The 25,764-nt window shown below is 40.0% G+C and overlaps 2 protein-coding genes across 2 annotated transcripts in view; both read right to left on the bottom strand.

Annotated features, from left to right (window-relative positions):
* adam12b (ADAM metallopeptidase domain 12b) overlaps nucleotides 1–4,085 on the bottom strand; it is a 76,118-nt gene extending 72,033 nt beyond the window's left edge. Inside the window, exon 1 of the mRNA XM_061039955.1 lies at nucleotides 3,583–4,085. Within this exon, the coding sequence (XP_060895938.1) occupies nucleotides 3,583–3,685 (103 nt within the window). The 5' untranslated portion in view covers nucleotides 3,686–4,085. The remainder of the gene's footprint in view (nucleotides 1–3,582) is intronic.
* A 2,010-nt stretch (nucleotides 4,086–6,095) lies between these two features.
* Nucleotides 6,096–22,612, bottom strand: LOC132975424 (uncharacterized). Its single transcript, XM_061039954.1, has 7 exons — nucleotides 22,095–22,612; nucleotides 19,438–20,548; nucleotides 15,641–15,804; nucleotides 13,455–13,635; nucleotides 10,808–10,871; nucleotides 10,156–10,255; nucleotides 6,096–7,127 (listed from the first exon to the last, which is right to left on the bottom strand). The coding sequence occupies exons 1-7, from the start codon at nucleotides 22,152–22,154 to the stop codon at nucleotides 7,098–7,100; spliced, it is 1,710 nt and encodes a 569-aa protein (XP_060895937.1). The 5' UTR covers nucleotides 22,155–22,612; the 3' UTR covers nucleotides 6,096–7,097.
* Nucleotides 22,613–25,764: the final 3,152 nt, after the last annotated feature.

The raw sequence follows: 25,764 nt of genomic DNA, 5'->3' as shown, positions 1-25,764 counted from the left end.
CTGCGTTTCAGAGTGCTCAGGGAGCAGGTTTTTTTCTACTCTCATCCAGTTTGTTTAGACAACACAGACATTATAATCTTTCTAATTAATTCTGTCTGATACTGCGCCCTGACCAGATAATATCCTCAAATCTAATCCAGGTCATTTGGTTCGGTCTCTAATTATTTATTGAGCTTCTCTCTGCCAGTAAAAAAAAGATCAGAACTCGTAAAACCAGTTGATATGCAGAGCAGAGACTGAGCGAGATAGTGAGACAGAAAGTCTGGAAGAGAGAGAGATTCATCAAAGTTTTGTAAACACAGCATGCTTGATTCTTGCCCCAAAGGGACTTTTTTTTTTTTTTTTTTTTGCTTTTAACCTTTTTGAAACTAATGAGTGGAAAGCCAATTCAACTATTGATTACCTGATTTTAACTTTGAAGATTCTTTGAGATGGACTGTTTCTTTTACTTAAATCTAATAACACCAACATTTAACCAGAGGTGTTGCTTTGAATCCAAGATGAAAAAGAAATATGTTAGTGATTTCAGATTCACTCCAGCATCCAACAGTCAAACCTTAAATCATTTCAAGTATTTTTAAGGTCTTCAAATGACAGAGTGATATATTGTGAAGCATTTTGAATGCTAAAATGGCAATAAGTGCCATGACTTGCCTTATTTTCTTCTTCTATTACTCAACAGCAGATTTTGATTTTTGCGGGAAGGTGTGTTTAAGAGCCTATAATTGGAAATGTACTTGGATTGCTTTCTTTGAAACTGCTTGTTGACGTTAACAGTGATTTCACTTGATTTTTTTTCCCGTAATAAAACTGATTAGAACAATACTACGGGCTCTAAGACAAGGATGACTACAACATGATAGTTTTAACATACCTCTATAAAAAGTCCTAACATAGTTTTTGAACCCCCCCCCCCAGGTTGTTTATTGCAGCCTAGAGTTGGCACGCTTGTTTTTCTGGGGGTGCAGACTGTGGCTGATCTAGGCCGCAAATCTCTTGCAGTTGAGCAGTTGAGACAAGCTTATGGCAGAAGACCAGGTTTGGCCGATTCTGGCAGGACATTCATCACAAAGCTGGCTAAAGTCAGGCTACCAGTTGTGCCAGATTTAAGCCTCTGTGGAGCAAAGCCATTTTAACTTGTTTTGAACCCTTGCAACCCCTCTCCACTTAAGCATACAAGCAGGAGTCCGACTTGTCATTACGATTAAAACTGGCCATTCACAATAGAATAAGGAGAGTTGACAGAGAGCCCTGTGAACAGACAGCTGAACAGCAAGACAGTTTCAGTGGATCATCTTAACTTTAAGATGGATGCATCAACAGAAATCCAAGCAGTTGGACAGTCCACCTGGACAGCCCCGGAAAATAAACACTTCTGGGAGAGTGACAGGACGGCATAAATCTAAGTTTCCTTTTATCAGGTTTGCCCTGTTCCTTCCTTTCTAAGGAAGCTACCGTACATTACATTGGGTAATATGTTGTGTAGAGGAGGACATCATAAAGTCAAATTATTCTCCTGTTTTAGAAAATTGGCATCTATGGTCACTGATGTCGGTAACCTCTTCAAGCCTTACATACTTTTAATGTTCTTTCTCTCTCCCACTTAAACGATATCTGGCAATGCAACAATATGCACTCAACAGAGATTGACAACAGTAAAGGTAAATCTGGTAAAATGTCTGCTGTAATTGTCGACGACAGGTTTGTCCAGGAGTTCCATTTTTGGGGGATTTTTTTTTTTCGCAGCGGCGTGTTAAGTTGAGAATGTGAAGGGATCAACTGTTTAAACTTTAGATCACTAGGACTCAGACTTTAGTTGTTTAAGTTACATGTCAAACCAATCCATGGATATGCTTACTATTTTAATTTCAAGCAGGCAAGCTAGCCCCAAAATGCTTTCTAACAGACAAGTCATGGGATCACTTTACATCCAAAACTAGGCCTGTTATGATAATGGATCAACAATATTTTTTTTGCAATTTCAGGACCATTTATTTCAAAATAAAATAAATACGTACGCAGTTTTGAAATAAGTCAAATTTGGACTTATTCTTCCAAAACCTTTGGCTCAAATTATTCAGTTGTGTGTAAAAAACATCTACAGGTATTAGCCTCAAGTAGCACATTATCTTCACGTCACCTGGTTTACTGTGTGTTTGGATAAATGTGTTTGTGTGGAGAAGCCGCCTGATCCCCGCCTGCGGTAAATTCCCGACACAGATATCAGATGAGGATGGAGACAGCAGGACCAGAAATGACAGCAAAACATGTCAGTATATATTATTTGTTCATTAGGCTGAGGCACTTACAAAAGTCTTATGAAGGCAGGAGAAAGTCTAATGTTCATTTTGGTATAATGTTGGTTTAAGTGTTGGGGATAAGCTCTATCTTTACATCATAATATGATAAGTCAATAAGGGTTTATAGGGTCAGCTCTAATGTCTAAATCCCCCTCCGTTAACATACACTGATTCTAACAATGATGTAGAGGAGCTGATGGACAGTCTCCCTCTAGGAGAGCCTGGTTCATTATAGCACTGTCTCCACCAAGGTTTAAGATGCCAAGAAAACATTAAAGAGGCTGAAGTCTATCAAATGCTTCTCTCTCCTTTACTGGCTTATTTTCAGGGATGCTTAAAAATAAATGTAAGGTACGCTTAATGACACCACATCAGCCTTGATGTTTGTAAGCATTAATGTGGCAACAGTGATGTGCAATTATTGAAGAAAGCACCTAAATGAAATGCTATTAAAGTATTAAAACTGTTATACATTTCATCCTGACGATTCTTCGTTGGCAGATATGAGATTATAGGATAAGTTATTAAAGGAATTTTCTTTAAACATTTTTATAACTTCAGGATGTTGTACCTTATTTGCAAACTCATATAGATCTATTTACCACAGACACAGTTCAACTTTTGTAAAATACCATAATATCAAAACATTACTTTTCTGGGGTTTACAAATTGTTATTATTATTTTTTATTTTTTCTGGTTGTGGCTTTTTTTCTATTTATTTTATTTTTGTGGCTGTACAACATGCACAACATAAAAACACCTGTATACTGCCACTTGCCCTGTCCAATGAACAAAATAGCCAGCAGTTATTGCTGCCTGCCTGGCTTATCATTCAGAAGATTCAGTTTAGCTGCTGAATAATAAAAACATCCTGTGAGGTTTATGTTTACAACCTCAAGATAAGGCTGCATCCTCCTGGATGTTAAACTCATCAGTCCATCCTGACACTTCCCATTATTGTTCCGTCTTGGCAGAAAAAAATGGATTAATTCCCCTTTACATGTCCCAAATATAGAATACACAAGACAAAGAGACAAGACAAGGCTATTTAAAGAGAAGTGTCGTGTAACATAGAAGGTCTTAGAACGTTTTGAAAAATTAAACACTGCTATTAAAAAAGATAACCATATTTTGTGTATCTTGACAAACATGAATAAAATTCAATCCAAATTCAATTAAAAAAAAAAATCTTGCTCAGTTTACAAACATCTGCAGCACTGCATACAAATTAGCCAGATCACTAAAACTGACAAGCTTATGACAGTTATGTTACCCACTCACCTCCTTGGATATTATAAACCGTGCTGTCAGCATTTTCAGTCGCCGTGGAAAGGCACCAGAAGATGAGAAAAGCAAAGTTCTTCCGCCGCCTCCAGGTTCTCATGATGCCCGGGCTGTGTGGGCTGGAGCCGGGAGAAGGCGCTCCGGTCAGACTACGATATTTATGCAGCACGACCACTTCGGGATGTTTACTTCAGGGACAGGATGAAAGTACAGGAAACACCAGGTTTAACAAAACAAAAACAAAAACAAAAAAGAAATGAAAGGAAAGGAAAAAGCTTCTCCACCAAGACTCCAGAAAGATGCAGCAGACTGTAATTTCCAGAAAGAAGCTGTCAAAAACTTTTCCTTCCTCCACCAGAACTTAGACCGGCAACGCTCCGGGAAATAACATAGGCTACCACTTCATGTGTTAACTAATGTTTATATTTACATGAGTTGCTCATGTGGTAGAGATATGGTAAGGAGGAGTAGGAAAATCAGAATGAGGGGAGATTGGAGAATAGGGGAACTGGCTTGCCATCCCTTCTCGTACCGGAGCGTCCACACTTTGCCATGTGCGATTGAGACTCCGCTGGGTCCTAAAGTCAGACTCATTCCAGACCCAATTACTGTAGCTGTCAAATTCAATACTTCTGTTATGCCTTCAGTCACTTTCATTTTTCTAATAAAAGAAAGACAGAAAGGCACCTTAACGTGGATTACATGGAAGGGCTTAAAAGTCAAACTTCACACCTAAAAGACTGATGTAAAATCTTGATGTTGACCTGACATTGGATGCAGATGTTGGGTTGCTGTCAAAACCTGGAGTGGGCAAACGTCAGATCTATATATTATACATTTAGTGGAGCAGGTCTTAATGTGGGACTGGAGGGTATTATAGAGCCTGGGGGCAGCAACAGAATAGGTCCTGTCACCTTTAGATTTTTAGTCATGATTGTGGGACTGAGAGGAGTTGCCATGAGGATGACCTTAGTGACCTGGGGGCAAAATAAGGAACAAGCAGATTTGTAATGAAGCCTATTGTGGGGCTAATCCATCAAGATCTTTGTAAACAAACATTAAGATATTAAACTCTATTTTGTACTACAAAGGCAACTAATGAAAAGTAGAATGAATGCAAACAAAAAATGTGTTTTTAATTTCAGGACCATTTAGGGCCCCTATCTCCATTTGGGGCATATAGGGTGGTCAGCCCCACTTTGCCCCACTACGATGCTAATTTCCCTTAAAAGAGACCTCATTTGAGTTTGGCTTAGAGTGTATTTTGAAATACTTTCATAAGTGTGTCAAATCAAATCAATGAAGTCAAAATCAAGTTTGATTTGCATTACTTAGTACTGAGATTTGAAACAAATCTATGCATTTTACAAAATATACATGCCTGCACAACTTATATTAAACATGACTGTAGATTTGTAAGGTAAAGATAAACACAAAAAAACATCAAATTTGATTTCCAGAGTGACAAATATATTTTAAATCAAAGGTAGTGCCTAAACCCTTATTTCAAAAGACCCAAATGAGGGGATTTTTTTACTTCTCTCTATCTGAGGTCCAGACACACTCACACACATACAGGAAAGAAAAAAACCTCTCTTCACCATGGCCCCATCTGTGTTGTGCACAGGCTACCCAGTCTACTCTTTTTTAGAATGCATGCTGCAGGCTTGAAAGTCACAGATGTCCCTGTTCAGGCATTACCTGAGAAATGTCACAGTTTTGCCTGAGCTGACTCTGATTTAGTTATGTCCTTGAAAAACCTACAATATGTTAGTTTATCTCTGTGTCTTAATTTTTCATCTCAAGAGTATAAACGAAGTGTTACACTAAAAAAGTCTTAATTGTCTGTTGTTCACATGCGCTGTCAGTGTTTTTTGTGTGTGTTTTGAAAGACCCCTTTACTATTTTAAGCTTGATGCTAACACTCTGCGCCATGATATCAATTATGAATTGCTAGAAAGACACCGGTGAAAATATGTCTCTGTGTGAAATGAACAACTACTAAATACAATCAGTTGCTCTGCCTCAATTTTCACAATTAGCCCCGCAAGCTTTGCTAGTGTTCTCCTTTCCTAGCCAGACATATCAGGCTGGCCCTCAGGGTATCTGAGTCAGTCAAGGCCATTTGGAAGCCAGTCGGGAGGTTTCTGAAGACATTGTCCATTATGCGCAGATAGCAATGTGACATACACACATGATGCCTCACAGAGAGCGAGGCTGACTGACAGGAGCCTTTCCCCTCGTATATAACTGCCTGTCAGTCTGCTGCTCATCGTCTGGAACCAGCCGACATGGCAGGAGAGCAGTTCTCCCATGAGGATTTCTCTTTTCAATGGCCTCAGTAAACAATACTGTTTATCAGACATGTTGCTTGCTTTTGGTTGCAAGCAATTATCCAGGATCAAACAGCATATAACTAAAACTTAGCATTTTTTGGGGGGTTTAAAACACTGTTTGCATTTCCTCCAGAACAACCCACTCACCAAAACACTGCCAAACCGTATGTATTTATTCAGCGTGTTTGTGTAAGACCTACAGAACATGTTCTTCCCCTGTTCTCGTCGTATCCCAGCAGGCTCTGTTTAAATGCCATCGAGATGTCAGTCACCTTTTCTGGCTAAATATGGACTGCGGTCACAAGCTTTGCGCTGGAGTCTCCTCTCTTATTACATTGTCATCCCTGGTTTGGTGCATATGTGACAAAGGCCTCCATTCACAAGGCTCTGCGTGTCTCCTGAGTTCGATTAGCTTGGAATTCCTCTGTTCCGGATGGGAGGATCCAGAGGCCTCGAGGCAGATGCGTAGTCAATGACGAAACATGGTTCTCCCCTCTGGATGCTTGAGAAGCACCCTAAGTACTGTACCAATGTCAGAGTCAAGGTGTTTTGCTCAGAGCGCTGCGACTCAATTTCCTGTAGAATGATACCATTTCTAGGAAGGAATGTCCTTGGAATGCTTTCATTTCATTTTGAGATACATTAGTGGGACCTGATATGGTAGATAAGGAATTAAACCATTAGAAGAGAAATGAGAAGAATGCTTTGATTAATGGGCAATGCATTTCATCACTGGGTGGACATTTAAGCATGGAAGACAGATGAAAAGCTGATGGCTTCAATATTTCATCTGTCAGAGCAGGTTTGGCTTTTTCAGTGTCTGTACATAACAATTAAGTTAAAAGCATATAAACATCATATTTAATTACATCTCATGAATAATTTGACCGTATATTTTTGGCCTTGTGTCTTCATAATGTGTCAAGTCAAACCAGACAGATATGCAAATAGCGAAAAACCACCCTAAAGCGGTCAACCTAGACGACTAGAAACACTTGACAATGTCAGCAAAATACATTTTTTCTTTATTTGTTGCATTTCTTTGCATTTGAAGCAGTTCAAGAACGTTTTCAGCAGACCATTATAGTAGGAAGTGAGCTTTGATTGAATGAAACGATATGCAAAGGCACAAGAATTATTTACATAGATTTATGGAAAATGGTCAGTGTCTCTTGTTTATCTCTGCAGGATCTGGTCCAGGAGTTTCTGCAAAACAAGACAAACAAAACAATGCTACTGTTATCTTCCTTCCCAAACAAACAAATCAAAAACCCATCCATCTGCACTCTTGTTTCCCCTTCTTCAATCTCTTAAGAGCAGCTCTGCATCACAAAGGAGCGACTCCTGCTGCTAAATTGGCTTCCACTTCCATCAGCCTCGCTCCTACGGTGTCCCAGCCCAGGTGGGGGGAATAATTCTGACTTTGCTATCCAACCAGACGCCCCGCTATGCAATCACCCTCCTCTTACAGTAGCACTCGGCAGCTGGAATCTAATTTCAGCCAGTGTTAAAAAAAAACAACAACCATCTCCTTAACCCTGCTCTATCAGACCCCACTGTGAATCCTCTCTGTGCTGTGTGTGTGTGTGTGTGTGTGTGTGTGTGTTGGAGAATTTCTGCCTCTAAAGCACACTTGACTCAGTGTTTATCGTGGAGGAACACACTCTCACCGTGGTTGAACCTGGCTAATAGCTTCATTTGAGAGGTGGTAAGGTCACCAGTCCCGCCTACTCCATTTCCCCAGAAAAAGAAAATGTTCTCTTAAAAAGCAATTGGACATCACCCTAAGCTCCATAGTTGCTGGCTGTGTCAGTAAACCACACAAAACAGATCTGCTGTAGACTCACTGCTGCCATAAGCAGGACATTTGTTGGAGGCCCGAGCAGGAGCACGTCCAAGGGGGTGGCCTGGGGTGGCATGGCTCCCCATATCAATTCTGATATGCCACCCCAGGAGCTGCTCCTTAATCCTAAAATATGATTGGCTATCCTGTCTGGGGCACTTCTTATGTTCAAACAACATGATTAGGCGTCCAGTAGCTTTTGTTGCATTCCAGTTTAGTCAATTTTTCTGTTTTGGTTGTTTAGAATTTGACTTTTGGGGATACTTCTTTTTTCTAAAGATTTATTTTTTGTCTTTTTGTGCCATTTTTTTAATTTGAGAGATAGGACAGTGGATAGGGTCAGAAATGGGGGAGAGAGGAGTGGGGAACGACACGCAGGAAAGGAGCCACAGGTCGGATTTGAACCTGGGCCGCCTTTTGGAAGGCTACAGCTTCCATACATGGGGTGCGCGCACTAACCACTGCGCCACCAGCGCCCCAGGGATACTTCTTTTTGTTAATAAAATAAACTATGACTAATTAATCATGAAAAAATTCAATTTTGCTATTGTTTCTTTAAATGATTAATTACGACCCCTATACATAGGAATATAACATCTGTAAGATACCTCAATGTAAATAGTTACAGTAGATATTATTAGTGGAGAAAGAGCTTGGCTGAGTCAACTCACAAGTGGGCGCATTATAGCCATTTGCCTGGAGGCTTAAGGCCCGCCTTTAGCGCTGCCTGTTTCTCAATTGATTGAAAGTTAGGTGGAGATAGCATTTCAACACCTCTTCAGAAACTAATGAGTGACATTACTGAGAACTACTTCCATGATTTATTCAGTCTATGGTGTGAATTCATATTTCATGCCACCCCTGCAAAAGTCAGTCCCCTGTTGGGAAACCCCAGTCATAAAAGTCATTCACCCCCTTTGGCCTGAGGCTAGAGAAATCATGGTTTACCTAAACATGAACAAGCCAATCACATTTGTTCATCTCTAAAAAATAGCTGTCGCAAAAACTGCTTGTACACACAAATAATCCTTTCCCGCACACACACTAACTGAAGCTGCCATGATTGTGTAATTATCTGTAAGACATTAAAGACATCTCTTCACAGTTTCACATCTCAACTGACTGGCAGCAAATTCATTGCAGTCTGACACAGCATGTCCTCATAATATATCATTTACCACATACTCCTCACTGTTTCCTGTTAATGCATGTACTGTGAATATTGTCAGCAGGGTGCAGAATAAGTGTTAATTAAGGTATTATTGTGAGCTTTGGTTTCTACAGTGTTAGCTTAAGTAATACTGTGGTATGAGGAAGAAAAAACGCTTTGTGATGCAGTAAAAATCCATTTTAGCATAAAGTCATTCTTAGAGTTGATTCCTGATCTGATTGAAAGAAGACACTTGTCACAGGCAAGCAGCAGATTTCAACTGAAATACCAGGAAACAGAAGAGACCAAAGAGTTGACCAAACTCTTTATTTGTGCAGCAGTCCAGCAGAATATGTTGCTTAAGCAGTGGCACACTGACCTCTGCTGGATGATCATTAAAGCATGTTTAATTTTATCCCCATGTATTCTGCTTTTTTTACAGAGCCTCCCCTTTGAATTAAACTTTTATTCAGAGTATGTTTCAACTTGATTTGATACAATAACTTAAAACAATGAAGGAAAAAAACTCAAACTGTGTACTTAATTTTGTTACACTATATATTTGGATATTTGAGTTTTGGTCTAGTTTGCACTGATGTCATTTTAAAAAAATATATATTTTATGGTTCAATTGTAAAATGTAGATGTTGTAAAGTTGCATCTACATCTGTTAAAAATAAGCGTTCCCCCTTTAACATGTTTTTCAGACGATTGATATGTTTTCATATGTTCCACATCAGTTATACATCAGTGTGGTACACTTACTGTGCCTGGAAGGGCATCAAACTGAGGAAGATAGTTAACAATAGGAATGAATGAAGCCCTAGTATAACGTGCAGTCACTTTTTTAATTACTCCTGCACACAATGCTAAGAGTCTTGTTGTCTGCCAAGTTTAGTGTTGCAGCATATAGTCTTAAACAGTGTAATATTGCATTGTATTACACAGTTTGAGATGTCATCACTAAAAAGACATTAAAAATCAAAACAGTATTTTATACATAACCAACCAGCTCCACAGTATGAGTGTGACTTGACCACACGGACTAACATCTTCACCTCTGAATGTCAAAAAGGGACCTTGCTGCAGTCTATAAAAACATGGGATGCCTTCACAGCACATCACAGTGAAAGTGTGTGTTGAGTATTATGTTTAGTGAGTCTTTGCTCTGATATTTTCCAAGTGTGTGCATGCTTGTTCCCTATCCTATCGAATAAGTAATCAAAGTCCACAAAATCTACCTTTTTGAAGACTTCTGCTCGTACTCTGTTGCTTTGTGATACAGCCCTCTTTTTCTCCTCTTCCTTTTTCTTTGTCACCTCTGGCAGCTTGTTGTAAATCCTGCAGACACAAGAAAGGCAAATTCATACAGGGGGCAGGGGAATCTGGTATCAGAAGTGTGTGGGTGGCTGAGCAGTGCCAGCGGGTTGGCATACGAGAGACAAGGTATTATCTAGTGAGGCCACAGCCGGCGTAAAAAAACCTGGATGCACTGATAAACAGGTCGCACACAGACTCCTCTTTCACTCCCACAACTACAGCCAATTTGTTAAGAGATCCTCTGAGTAAGATAGTGTGCCCATTTGGAAAAAAAAAAAAAAATTCAATGGGCAGCCATAATCTGATCAGGTGTGCCTTTTCAGATAACGCGTGAAAAAATATAGAGAAAGAGATAACGTTAACAAAGGCTACTTCATATCTCCTGTCAAGACATTTGGCCGTCAAAAAAATCTATTGTAGACGTACAGCATGTAGGTGTGCGAATGTGCATTGTGTTTCTGCACAGCCCTGCATGCATGACAGATATGACAAACAAGTTTGATGGATTGTGCTGAAGCTAGAGAAAAAAAGCACACACAAAGAGGGAGGAGAGATTTTGTCTGGAGAACTCACCGTCTGGACCTCAGCTGCATCTCTCTGCCGGATATAGACCTCTCTCTAGGCTTGAAAAGGTTATCTAGGACATGCACACATAAACACACACACAGAAGAACACGCACAAAAACATCAGAATTACAAATCAGTATTAATATGTAAATGAATCCTGAATATGGTAATAAACACTGAGGGGCTGTGTGTGATCTCTCTTTTCCAGACGGCTACACGTTTGAGCATTGACAAACCCACACACACACACAAGGACTCAAGCGCACTCAAAAATAAACAAACACATGCCCAACAAAGCCATATCCAGTCCTGTTAAGTCGGACTACTCTGTCTCTCACAGATTGAACTGAAGTGAATCGGCAGAGAGCTTCTGCTCAGGTCAACAGCACCAACACTCTTTGTTCATAATTAGACTCAGACTTCAGTCAGGATCAGTGTGAGCTGTTCAAGGTTCCCACAGTAATTCTATGGCTCCTCCTTGACTCCTCCATGACCTTCAAAATTAAGTTTTAAGCCCTTCAACTACTTCAAGTTTTATGCCTCACTACTTTATTACCGTTTTACATAAACTGCTGAATTTGCAGAAAAGACAAATTCATGTAAAAATCTGCTTTAATTAGAAACGTGTTACTGCAAGAACAATAAGATTGCTTTTAACAAATGAGTATATCACGGATTGTAGATAGATAGATTGATACTCTATTGATCTCAAGGGAAATTTTCCATCAAGCTGTTAAAAATCACACATTTTACGGAGGCAGATAGAGACTCAAACTGCAGGAGGGAATACTGTGTGTGTTTTCTCTTCAACATCACAAAGCATGGTCAGGGTTTATAAGTCTGGCAGCTTCAGTATGAGTGAAAGATAGAAACACAGCTACAGAGATTTTACACTGAATATACAGTACAGCAGCATTGTCTGCAGAGAAATTACTGCAACTTTATAAAAGTCTAAATCTAAGTCTCTTTAGAAGAGGCCAAGTTTGCTAAATGCAGAGGCACACACACACACACACACACACACACACTCACACACACCCAGGCCTTTTTCTATCTAACTTGGTCATTTTCTATGAAAAGTGTTTTTTTTTCTGACAGCAACAAAATCACAGACAATATTTGTACGTTGATGGATAACGTTTTTTGACATTTCCATCTGTTCATTATCTATAATATTATCTAGTATTCATGGCTGGAGCCGATTCTAGCTGTCACTGGGAGAGATGCAGGGTACACTCAATCCCAGGGCTGACATATATACAATGCACTGAAGAAGCAGAGTGGGATTTCCTGGCACAGCATCATCAACTACCAAAGTGCATGAAGAGAGAAAGGCTAGACCGATGTGTTTCGGCTTGTGGCCTTAACCATGGCCCTGATGAAGGCCACAAGCCAAAACTAATTTGTTAACAAAGTTGATCTACATACTACAAGTGTTGCTGGAGTTTTTTGACCTCTTCTGACATATATACAATGAAAAACTTATGCTCAGACCAACTCCATACAGGTTATTTAGAATCCCCAATTAACTAAAAGAGCATGATTTTAGACTATAGGAGAAACCTTGAGTTCCCAAACAGAAGCCACGCATCAATAGGGGAAACATGCAAACTCCACACAGAAAAGCACCTTCTTGCTGTAAGGTGACAGCGTTCACCATGCACCAACTTGCAGCCCCATTTTTGACATATGCTAGTTCTCAATAGGCATTAGATTGCCCAAAATGATTTTCAATAACCATCATACTGCCCTTTACTTTTTATCTGTTTGACAATTCTTCCTTTCAATGGGCCTCTGTGCAACTTGATGTTCTTTTATCTGCTTTTGTGAATTCATGTGTAGGGCATAATGCTTTCTTTTCTCTGATGACAAATACTTGTTTGATTTATTCTGACCTTTTTTTTTAAGCTTCTGGCTATGGCACAATTTTACTTTTTATTGGATAAAAATAAAACAGATGGAAAACATCTTGAAGCGCATTACATTCTAGTCTCAACTCGAGTGTACCGCCCCTGCATGCAGAGCTTCAGGGAACAATGCTTCCACTGATCTGCAATACTAGATAACGGCCACCAGAGAGCAAAGTTGGATAATTGCCACAAGACTATAAAAAGAGAATATTATGTAAAATCCTGATTTTCATTCCACAGGCCAGCTGCGGTTACTGAGGTTAACAGGAGTAATCTGAGAAACAGAGCACATTTCTTTAAAAGATCACCATGATTCAAAATGGCAGGACCCCAAGTGCCATATTTTCTTATTTCTCAGCATAAAGTTTGACTCAAATGTTGGTCACTCTCCAGAAAATCATAAAGAGAAGCATTAATCCCAATAGTCAAGGGCGAAGCGGTTCAACGATGGTGAAAGATGGATTTTTAAGACAAGGAACTGCTTTTTTTTTTTAATCCTGGGAGACACTCTTAAAGGGCTACACTGACTTTTTGCTGTCATCACCAGGCTGACTACCATAATTCCTCTTCCACATGTCCCAGAATCCTCTATTTCATGACCTACAACCGGTGGTGTGTTGCTGTCTTCATGCCTGAGACTAGGACAAACCCTTCTGATTGGCTGTCCAGTGACCAGGAGACAGTGAATCGTATTTTATTAAAGGGGTTACTTCTGCTCAGCCAGGTTATCCCGTTGCTCTTACCGCTAAGTGGATCAGGTGTTGTGCACTTCCTCCTTTGTCTGCATCCCTCCTCCCTCAGGTCCAGCACCAGGTCTGGATTGGACTCCTGCAGCGCTCTCCTCCTCATGGCCCTCTTCTCCAACCTCTTCAACCGACCTTGAGATCGGCTGATGAAGTCTGGCCTGAAGAGCTCCAAAGCCTCCTGGGGTGGAGAGAGAGAGAGAGAGAGAGAGAGAGAGAGAGAGAGAGAGAGAGAGAGAGAGAAAGGTGGACATAGTAAGCTTCTTGTTGGCGGTGCGAGAGCAGTACAACTCATAGACACTAATCCTGCTGAGAGAAAGTAAGAAAATCTTCACTGGGTTTAAATCTATTCTGAAATATCCTTAATCTATTCCTTAACCTTGGAGAATCCTCTTCACAGTCGTGTAATAGCTAGGAGGTGCAGGCAACATGGTAATATTATGCTCAGCTTTAGTGGGGATAAAGGTAAGAGAGCTTTTCTCACAGGGGGAATCGGAATCCTTTAAAAAAGCCTCACAAACCTCGGAGGATCTTTAGCCCCTCGCTACGCTGAGATAAAACTTGTTACATTAACTCAGTTGAAAGAAATACTGGATCAAATGAAAAGGAGGAAGGCGAAAGGAATGAAAAAGTAAATTGTGTAATTATTTAAGATTTCTTCTCTACTTGGCAGAGGCTGTGACAAACACAGACTAAAGGAAAAAAAAACTCTCCAAGTGTAAAAAATCCCTCCTCCAGAGATGCTGCTGCTGCTGCTGCTGTGATGTTTATTCCAAGAGTAAACACATCCAGATTCTCCCCAGTTGTGTGTGTGGGAAATGTTAATTGAAATAGTCTATCATTCCTTTGGTTTTTAAAGGTCCCATATGACATATATACTTAACTTTTTCATACATAAGATTGTCAACCTGTCATACTTTGTGTAAGCTGTTGATGAAATGTTCTTGACCTCCTCTTTGACCTTTGGGTTGCCAGTTTGGCTTCTTTACTTCAGGGAACGATTTCCTGTTGTATTTTAATCCTCATCCACACTATTTATTACTATTCTCACCACTCTTTATTATTATGATTCCATAATTCTTTGGTTCAATTATCAAGGCAATGAACAAGTGCAGTCATTATAAACATCTAGTTTGGAACAAAAATTAAGACTTAAAGAAATTGATGTTCATACCATGGGTACAGCTACATTTCTTGCATCTTCCCATAATTTATCCTCTAGCCATTTAGCACAGTATTGATGGTTTTTTGTTCTGTGTGAATATTTTTAATGTTTGTATTATTACCTTATATACGTCTTTTGGGGGGTTCTTTAACCAATACTCCATTCACAGGTTTCTACCACAGCCCTCTCACACTTTTGTATTCTATTCAATACAATTTAATACTTTTTATTTTGTGTTTATCATAAGATAAGATTAGATAAGATAAGAGTTTCAGTTTTTAAGTTATTTACTTGGCCCTTTTGCCTTTATTAGATAGGACAGCTGAAAAGAGAAACTAAATGTTGGGAGGGGAGAGAGGTGGATTACATGCAGCAAAGGGCTTAGGTCAGATTCAAACCCACGGCTACTAGGGGAAGAATATAGCCTCTGTACTTGAGGCACATGTCATAACCTCTTGGCTATCTGGCGCCCAAATGTTCCAAGATTTTTTTACAAGAAAGAAGAACGCATAGCACAAAAATGTGAAATGACTTGTTCTGCTGCATCAATTGTAACCCCTCTTTAAATTGTGTCTATTGCAGGTCAAACAGTGTTGCAGTCTATAGTTTTTCTGATGGACATTTTATGGAGCTTTTGGTCATAACTTGTGGCCTTCATCACTAAGATGCTTCAGTTGTTATTGACCCATCACTATATAGAGAGACAAGTTACGACCTCCCCTATGTATATGATCACTGTTATGGCATGACCCAAGTTCTCAACTCAGGTCACATGATTGAAGTTGTCATGGAGATGGATCGGCTTCAATCTGTTGATGAAGGACACAATATGTGTCTCAAAGCTGCAGGAGCTGCATAGCATTTGAAGTGAGTGTATGTTGTGCAGCAAATGTTTTTGTCAAAAAAAAAAAATCCTCAAAAGGTCAAAGTAAGGTTTGCTTTGAAGCTCCATGTTGCTTCTTGTGTTCTTTTTGTTCGTTATTAAAAAGGACGATAAAGGTAAGAGAAATGTGGCTCTTACTTTGAGGCTGAGAGTTTGGGGCATTTCTTCCAGAGAATCAGCCTCGGAACTGGAAAAGGTCTTTTCTGAAATGAAAACGTTTGGAGGCTCTGTGGAGCTGTCTTGATCTTGTCGCTCCTTTGTCTCGTCACTTCTTGTTTGCTTGCTCCAGGTCCTGGAGTCCACTTGAGAAACATAGGGAGAAGTCAAATGAGTGTGAAATTTAAAGGCAGTGTTGGTCATTTTCTCCAGGTACACTTTTTAAGATATTTGGTTGAATAGTCTGACAGAAATGAATAACTCATGTGCTCTGAAAAAGGAACGAAGAAAATCTGTCATCTGTAGCAGTTGTAAGCCTGTAAAAGCTTCGGCCAGTGTCTGACACGAGGTACCAATCTGATGAACCAATCAGGCCTCCCTGTCTCCATGCTCCTTCTCTACCCCTTGCGAGCACGAGTCCCCAATCAAAGCGCGTCACCGACGACAGAGTTCATACTCTGAGTTCACTTACCGCTGAAAGAGACATGACGCAATACAAGCGATGAGCTGAGGTTCACTTCTGGAGCATGCCGTTACTTTTGAGGGAGCAAAGAGGGGAGGGGGTGGGTGTTGACGGCACACCGAGGGAATGCTACTTTCAAAATCATGCTAATTTTAGAAAAATTACCAACCCTGCCTTTTATTTTGGCACATCACATCCTTGTCCCCTGGCTAAAAAATGAGTAAGAAAGCTGATTGGAAGGCAAAGAGAGAGACAGTTTTCCAAGGGAATGCTAATTTGAAGTAGTAAGTGTTTTGCAGATTGTTTATATTCCTCAGACGGAATCCACACGTCATATGCTTCCCCCCCGAGACTCGCCTCTTGTGATCCGGACAAGCAGAAAAACAAACAAACCTCGAACTGACCCTACCCTTCCAAAGAGAGAAAAAACCACAATGAGGGAACATGAGTGTGGCCTATGAATAATGTAAAAAGATGACACTGTATTCACTCTGGCCCCCGTAACCCCATTCCTCTATACCTTTTGAAGAATGTATATCTCCACTGAATACTCTGCCATGACCATGTTGCGTGGAGATAAAGCATCACATCATGCTCCGAAAAGCGCACACCAAAGATGTAGTGTCTCTGGTCAAGTTATTGCCTCAGGATATTTCTTGCTCTTTTGGCATTAGAATAAATGCTGTATATTGCTTTTGTTGGAGCAAAACAAAAGTATAGAGAGGAAAACAGGGGTGGGGGGGGGGGGGGGGGGGCTGCTGGATGGTGCAGGAAAATAAATGTTGTAATGAGAGGAGAGAGTGGTTTAATAATTAAAAAGTGTTGTGTTGCAGTTGTTTTCCTCAGACAGTCTGTGTAACACGGAAAGCAGGCAGGTATGACTCTGAAACTGCTTCAGGCAGTGACATCACATATTTGAGTCCTGCTGCCTGTCAAATCCACTTTCAGTACTGGATGGGTCTGCTCACTGCACCAATGATTCAGTAGATGTAATTTTCTCTCTGCATGAAAACGTATGGCTCTCTGAAAAATCTAAATCAATCGAGTTCTCTTAGCCTCGCTGCTATATTACTTCATATTAACAAAAAGGTACAGCATTTTGGCAGGTACCATTATTCTCTCCATCAAACGCAAAAAAAAAAAAAAAAAACAGCACTCATGTCTAGTGTCTGTCAGTTATATAATAAGCTACAGCTCATTAGCTTAGCTTAGCATAGAAAAAAGGATGTAAACATAAAGGAACTTGGCTGGGGGCAGTGAATTTCTGATCCTTTGTTATTTTCAAAACTTTGCCTTTAGTTTAGATTAAATACAAGATATAATGTTTTTATATATAAACTTAGAAACTGTTGGCCTTATTATGTCACTCTTAGGCAGAGCCAGTAGCTGTTTTCTATTCATACGATTTTTACATTTTACATTTACATTTTTATAGCCTAACCTTTATTTAATCAGGTAATTAATAATTAACACATTGAGATAAAAATCTATTTCACAAGGCTGACCTGGCCAGGAGGGCAGCAGCACACTTCTTAAATAAAGATTACATGATAATGAAACATTTTACAAGCAATAAGTTAAGAGTAAACGACAATAAAAGGAGCAATACGTAAGATATCTACTGTATTAAATCATAAAATGACCTGACTATAGACATTAAGGAAACATGCTATGTTGAAGTGCTGGCTTCTCTGACAACAATGCAGCAGCCAGTGTGTCGTACTCCTAACATGTGTTTCCAGTCCGGCATGGTGCGAACCAACAGGTGTTGCAAATTATGAAAGCGGGCAAGCGAACTGGTTCAGATATAACTGATTCTACCCAACCTAACAAGCCCTGGCATTTTTCAAATAAGCTCACTATTGGCGATGGAAAGAGGTTAGAGCACAGAAAGGTTTCAGGACTGATATGGCTGGCTAAACACTGAAGCTTCCGTGTCATCCTGCGTTTGAATTTGGACTGCAGTGTCAAATTTATTGTTATACAGTATATTGTTCTTTTAAGCAAATCGGTTTGCAAATAAACTGCAGGAGTTGTGAACACAGTGTAACAATTCTCAGTATAACAACTCTGTCAGATGGTCTCACGTTTTTTGTCATATAATAAAGAGCCAAAAGCTTCAAGTGAAATGAGGGGGCAGCAAAACTAAACACTCTTTTCCCGAGCTCTGTGCGGACACAAGGAACATACAGTTGAAAAACAGAGGAACAGAGACATAGTGGCTTTTGGATCTTTTGAGGTATGTTCATAAATAAGAAGGAGCTAAACCAAGAATAGCTTTATAAATAAGACTAAGCCAGTGTTTATACTTGGGGTACCTTCAGTGATGTCCAATCATATTTTGTAGACAGGTCACAGTGATGAGTAAATCATCTATAACCAGTAACTAATCTCAAGGCACTGTGCTACACAGCTAAGCAAAAGTAAGGATTGCCTGCTGAGGCGTGCAGATATATGTATCTTCTCTTTTTGTCAAGAAAGCAAATGAGAATATTTCCCAAAATGTTTAAGTATTCCTTAAAGATGACACCGTTAAAACAGTAGCTTAATTTAGTAGACCAAATATGCAGTGTCACATCGATTCTGGTGCTTTGGTTCTCATGTACTGTATTTGTTATTAGTGGGCACTTGACTGAGGTAAAAGGAGAATAGGTATACCGAAAAATAGTAATAATGGATGCATAGAGGAGTCCATATAAAATATATACATACAGGCCCCCTAAATGCAACACCCCTGGTTATAATTTATATTACCATGAAGAGAGTCTAGCACGAACAGTTAAACAGGAGGCCACTCAGTGGAATAAACCAAACTATGTTTCTTAAAAAAAACTCTCATATACCCTTGATGCTATCCTGAATTGAATACCAGGAGACCCAGAGAATGATTATTTAAAAACATGCAAATTCAGTCCATTTTTAAATGTTTGCAGCCCACTGTTAATATATACAGTGGCAGATGTTAACTAAAGAGTTTATACAGAAGTGTTGTTGTTCAGATAGGAATAAATTTAAGATTTTATTTAAGTCTGCAGTTGTGTGTGTACCAGATGGGATTTATTTTTAAATGTGTGAATGTACAGTAGGAGATGTGTGGCGAATAGGTGTGGTTCTATTTCCAATGCATGAGAGGCAGAGTGAAACAATCAAACTGTAGATCCTCTGAGACCACCTTGGTGCCTCATTCCACTTGCTGTAATACCTCTAAAGCCCTATCTACATTCACTTTAGAATATAGAAGCTACTGAAAGGTATATACAGATCAATTGGCGAGGGGACTTTAGATTTTCACTTACTAAAGGAAGAAAATTCATACCTGAGCGGGTATTGAAAGTATGCTTCTTGTGCCTGGAATCGGTCCGGACAGGGAAAGCTGCCTCATCAGCATTCCCCTTCTGCCTTGCAGTCTTTGTGTTTGAGCGGTCTGGCCCTCTGAATGACAATATTCCTGAAGTAGCGCTCAAGCATTGTGTGTCTGAACCATCCACCTCCACCTTCACACCACAAGCAGGTGCTATTTTCACAACCTTGTCGCCCCTGAGCTTTGGCAGAGAGCCTCTGCAGTGGCCCAAATTACTCTCTTGGCTATTGCATTTGTAGCCGTCTAATTTGGCCGATCTGGGTCTCCTGTATCCCAAATTTGTTTTGGCTACTTTGCTTTTCGTAGCATATCTTCGGCAGGATGAGCCACTGAGGCGAATAGAAAAGGTTGACCTGAACAAAGTGGGTTGACTTGCTCTTCTTTCCTCCAGTCCCACAAGGGAAATGCAAAGTGACTTGTCCAAAAACAGAACAGAGCTACTAGACCTCAGAGGCACCTCCAGATGGACACAGGACCTGTAGGAAGGTTTCGAGGACAGATCTATTAAAGAGCAGCCCATCACATCCTCCTTTCTGTTGCTCTCTGTGTGGCTCTGTCTGTGTTGAACAAGTTGTGCTTTCCTCTTTCCCCAATCTCTCACTGCCAACCTATCAGCTGGTGAGTAGGCCTGTCTGAAGTTATTCGAGGTTACAATAGTAGAGTTCTGTCTGCTCAAGTCCGGCTGGGATTCTGGGACTCTCATTCTGCTCGTGGGTAAGATTCCTGTTCCAAAATTTTCGTTATGTGCAGAGAATACCCTCAAAGGCTGTCTTTGAGAGGATGGGCACAAAGTTTCCCGAGAGGTGGAGAATGAGCGCAGAACCTTCCGGGATGCGATGGTAATGGAAGAAAATGCTGTCTTTGGACTCCTTCCCAGCACATCTGGGACACTTGCAGACCTGGACAGGCTAGAAACACCACTGTAAGATCCTCTATCTGCAGTCTGAGAGTAGGCAGAGTGTGCTATTGCTCGAAGAAACACACTCTCCTTCTGCTCTGGCCCCCGCCACACTCCCCATGACAGCACATTCTTGTGCAGTGAAGCAGCAATATCCTTACTTGAGGCCTGTGAAAAGAGAAAGAAAAGACAAAGCTTCATATCAGCATTGAGCTTAAAGTGTGCAATTGACTCCTCTGTAAACTAAAAGATTTTCAACTCAAAATTAAACCGAGAAAGACTACAAATACAAAGATATCAGCCACTGTGAAATCTTTGGAAGCACTTATTATCTCCTCTCCTCTCCTCTCCTCTCCTCTCCTCTCCGTGACCTTTTTCTGTTTCCATGACAATGTGTTGTTTGATGGGCAGCACTGAGTGGCAAATTATCAAAATAAACAACTAAAATGTATCTCCTGACAAAATCAAATAAACCAAACTCAAGGGAATTTGATCTCTTGCTTGAATGTTATTGTAAACCAGATTAATGAACGTTGGCAGACATCGCCTGACAAGATAATCACACATCTTATGGCAATGGCAAACATTTTTTCTTTGCTTGATATTGAGACAGAGAATTGTTGTAGTATATTTATTTCTAGCTGATAGTGATAAACATTGATGTAGATCTCCTTCTTAAACATTTCTAAGCATTATCATTTAAAATGAACTTATCCAACCTCCAGTATTAAAAAATGAAGCCATGCGGATTTGCAACAACCCACAGTTCCTTAAGTGTCCACTTGAGTCTGACCCCAAAGAACCTGGGAGTCACATACACATGCATTCAACAATGCCCATTTTTACAGCAGAACGACCGAAAAAAAAAATATTTTGGTCTGAATAGCTCATTTAACTCACAACTTGTAATTTTACAAAGGATAAGAGTTATGCATAATTGGCGGCATGGCTGATCTGAATGCAAGCGGTTAACAGTCTGTCAGGTGGCCTGTGGAACACCTCAGCTCCACCTCTTTGCCTGTTTCCATTTTGACCGAAACTTGGGTTGAAACTGCATTTTTATTATGCAACTGCCATCATCCGGCTTCAAAACACCTCTTCAGTGACCAGAGTATGACTGGGACGACTACCATGTTTTATACTTTATGGTTATCCAATAGTAACCTCTGGGGCTTGAAAATGAAGGCAGTGAAGAATTTGCAAAAACTGCAGTTCCTCAAATTGACCACTTGAGGCTGGCTCCAAAACTCCCAACTTTACAGCTGAAGAAAGAAAAATTGTTCACAGCCAGATTGGGGTTCGGTCTCCAAAGATAATTTTCTCTTCAATGACGAATGTATGGGAGTAAAAATAATTACATAATCCACCAATTAAAATTTGAATATCTTTAAGGTTATGCATAATTTAGGGTTGGCTGGTTTGAGCAACAGTCAGATGCCGCAAGCTGCCTGTTTGGCTTCACCAGTCAAGTCACTAAGTATCCACCATGTTATCCGAATATATTTACATCCAATAAACTAAAAGAGAAAATTATATTTTTTTCTCCATTCGTCCTCCTCCTCCTCCTCCATGGCAAACTATCAACATTTTATGTTTTCAAATAAAAGAAGTACACGACCTCCCTCTAATGACACAGTTAAGCAGTGTATCTGATTGCAGGAACAGTGTTTAGTAACTTTCCTGGTCATAGGTTGAGTACATCGGAGCTGTTTACCTCATTGATGTTGGGTGTCGATAGGCTTGGCGATGTCCAATTGCGGAAACCTCCTGACATCGACCAGCTGTCCTCTATGTTTTCATCTGTCAGTACACAGCAGGAGAAGAAATATATATTGTTCACGAGAGAGTTACTTCTAAGTTTTAACTAAGCTATAAACCCTACATGAAGATTTTCAAATTGAAGTGCACTTAAAGGGCATATACTCGACTTGAAACACATGTATTAGATTTACCTACTCATCACTAAAGCCCAGATATCCTGTCACTGAAAAACGTCTTCCTGCTAATACTTCAATATCACATTGTTCAGTTCACTTTATCATTACATCATTTATTGCATGCTAAGAGCCATTTTCATTTCTACCTAAAACTCTCTCTCTCTCTCTCTCTCTTTCTCTCGCTCACTCAGCTGATGATGAGTCTCCTATATTGGTCATCTGCCTTGCTTGTGTGGCACATTTTTGGATGATTCCTCACTACCAAACATTAGCTTAAATGCTTAGCACTATTGTTTCAGAGGGAGTTATCAACTTTCAGTATAATTCACTTTTTCAATCATGAGACCCCACGTGCACTGCTCTCAATTGAGTTGGTGCGAACCCCAATACAGTCAATAAAACCAAGATTAAAACAGATGGAGGCACAAGCCGCTCTGAATAAACATGTCAGGAACACAGAGCATTCTTTCTATGCTACACAATGTCACAATGAGACCTCGCAAATCGAAGTCATGTCTTTGGCCTGTTAAGATGTTTACATGAATGGTGCAGTGGGTTTAATACAAAAAAAAGCAATTATTTTCCCCCCTGTGTGCTCTTCTTTGAGGTGATTCACATGGGACGGGAATGCAAGCTCAAACAGCCATACAGAAATAGAAATGTATACATTTGCAGTTTCACCCCATTTTGCTTTTGATTTTATTTTTTTACCCAGCTAGAAAGTGTAATTGGAGAAACAACAGCATTCTTATAGTGTTGCACTCTATAAAAGAGGGGTGAATAGGAGTTTGTTTGTGAGAGAGAAAGGGACGGTGAGCAGGGACCCTGAGGGGAAATTCTGCCTGACATGTGGAATTAAACAAGGTATCCAGAACAAAACTCAACAAACAATGGAGACGAAGGGTGACACGAGTCCGGGCACTTAAGATGGATAGATTTATAACATCCATTTGTACACTGTAGGAAAGAAATATGCAAATATGACTGCATATACGTTTGTCTATATTGCTACAGACAGGAGACAATTTCAAGGACAAACCAGAGTAAATCAGTTCGGAAACACAAGAAATGCAGATGCTTCCGAAGAGAACAAGGACTCGCTGAATTGTTTAAGTATGGAAACGATGCAAATCATATGCAACTGTGTGGCCTTCACAGTCATCAGAACTCGACTGAAGACATTTGGGAGGATGTGTTAGACAGCTCCGTACGCCCCTACAGGGAATATCTTAAGGGAGAATGGCGTTCGTGCCTTATTGAGTTCAGAGACTTGTAGAAGCTACAACAGGAGATATTGTTGAAGCAGTTCTGGAGATTGGATATACTGTATTGCATGTACAAGAATATTCTATTTCAAATCAGCCCTTTTTTCCTACAGTTTAAGTCTCCTTTTAAAATCTGACAGAATTAGATATTCCATCCATCTCGGGAAAAGTCTAGTTTCAGTATAAGGAGAGTTGGCACACAGTCAGGTGCCAAGAGCAGTTAGAGGGTTCAGTGCTTTGGTCCAGGAGGTGGTGTATTGGCATTATGCTGCTGACCACCTTTTGGGTTCCTGAGCCATGTCTCAATAGAATGAGCTACTGCCACCTGTTAAAGCTTATGCCCCCGTCCAAAAGCTGTTAAAACACAACAAAGGGCTGCCTTAGGTTGCACTTGGTGGCTTGTTCTTTGATTACACAAAAAGGGGGCATTTAAGTTATTGAGTCAATCCTACACACACCAACCTGCAACATTAAATACATGCTGGTCTATCCTCAAATGCATGCTGGCAATCATACAAACAGGCTGGGAAAAAGCGACAAGAAATGCACTTTATCCTCTTTGAATTTTGTGTGCTAAAATCTACAGAGCACGGTTTTTAGCATATTACACATCTGTTAAAAAAAAAGCATTAAGGATGCATATTTGGGATTGACCATAAATATTTATGTCATTGTAGCCTATGAAGCGCTGGAAAAATCCATACACAGTCAAGCACATCTTTGACTTTGGACTTGACACATGATTTGTCGTCATAAAATGTAGAAAATACCCAGCCTTACTATTTAAAGCTAAACCTTATTCACTAACGCATGCCTCTGTGAGAGACATAAAACAGCATGCAAGGCGTGCATGAGAGAAAACATGCGAGGGGTGCATGAGAGAAAATATAGAAACATAGTGTTTCCGAGGGAGACAGATAGAGTGACAGTACAGAGAGAGCGAGAACAGGGTTTGTTCTTGGCTGATGTGACCATATGCCTATTGTCGCATGCATGGAAACCAGTGATTGAGTAAACCTTTGTGCTTGTGACAGTGCCAGGCACAGGAGAGGGGGGCCATGGGACCTACAGCTGGTTAGGAAGCAGACAGGCTGTGCAGAGCTGTGGGTGTATGAGAGATAAACCCATCAGCAGAGACGTTGTTGAAATGAGGCTCGCTTTGGAAACTCTGGGACAAAATGCTCATATTCAGATGTGTCATGTCAGCTCGGGATATTTTTGTCATGCATCAGTCTTATTATCCTGCAGGTATATATTAAGCTCAGAGTGTTTTAAAATCATCTGCTGTTTACCCCCTTATTTATGGGAATGAAATGTATCTAATCTATCTAATTTAGCATTTAATGGCCGGTTAATTTTCTTCTAAAAACGCTCATTATTGAGCATTATATCTAAGATTACAAATATAACTCACATGCCACAGAATTCATTCTCCTTGTATGTTTTTTTGTAAACTGTAACATTCTGCCGTCTGTATTAGATCAATTTTTCCAAATGAGTCAAGCGTGCTGTAATGGTCCTGACTGTGGGTCACTGGAATGTGGTCACATGGGACTTAATCTGTTTGAATTCACAGTAGGAAAACATACCAGTGGTCTCTAGAGAGTTATCTGTCTGTATTCAACATTTTGGTCTCACCTGAGACTGCTAAAACAACCACTGAATATTACACAGATATGCGGCGTTGCACATACATTTATTGATTATTTGTTTCATCACTTCCACAGTTTGTTTTTAGTGCTGTTTCTCCGTCTGTTTTTTAGCGGGGTTAAAGGAAAAGAATTACCAGCCTGATCTTTCATGAGCCATGAGTGTGTAGCATAGGCAATGGAAGAAAATGTAAATGGCCATATCCATTTAAAATCTGTACATTTCTTCCTTGTGATGATTAAGTCTATGTACCAACTTGGTTTTTTTTATCATTCTTTCTTTTTTTATTGAAACACCATCAAATTACAGGCAGTACAACAGCCTAGCAAATGTATCCCTCTACCCCACCAGTTGGATCAGTATGTTATTCAGTGGACACATTCATTTTTTGTACATAGAAGATATTAAAGTTTAGAGATTGATTGATTTATTTCAAAGTGTTTTCAAGAGTAAACATGTTTTTTTCTCCAATTTAGAAGTATATATAGATATTGCACGCTTGGATGATGATGCTTTTGCTACACCCAATCAC

This window comes from Labrus mixtus, chromosome 6 (genome assembly GCF_963584025.1).
Source record: "Labrus mixtus chromosome 6, fLabMix1.1, whole genome shotgun sequence".
Taxonomy (NCBI): Eukaryota; Metazoa; Chordata; class Actinopteri; order Labriformes; family Labridae; genus Labrus; species Labrus mixtus.
The sequence above is the reverse complement of the archived record's forward strand: the minus strand, read 5'-3'. Positions and strand labels throughout refer to the sequence as shown.

Excerpts from the sequence above, each read along its gene's own strand:
- LOC132975424 (XM_061039954.1), bottom strand. The coding sequence starts at position 22,154 with ATGTCAGGAGGTTTCCGCAATTGGACATCGCCAAGCCTATCGACACCC. Across the intron at positions 20,549-22,094 it reads CGACACCCAACATCAATGAG|GCCTCAAGTAAGGATATTGC; the intron begins GTAAACAGCTCC and ends CTCTTTTCACAG. Across the intron at positions 15,805-19,437 it reads TACTTTCAATACCCGCTCAG|TGGACTCCAGGACCTGGAGC; the intron begins GTATGAATTTTC and ends ATGTTTCTCAAG.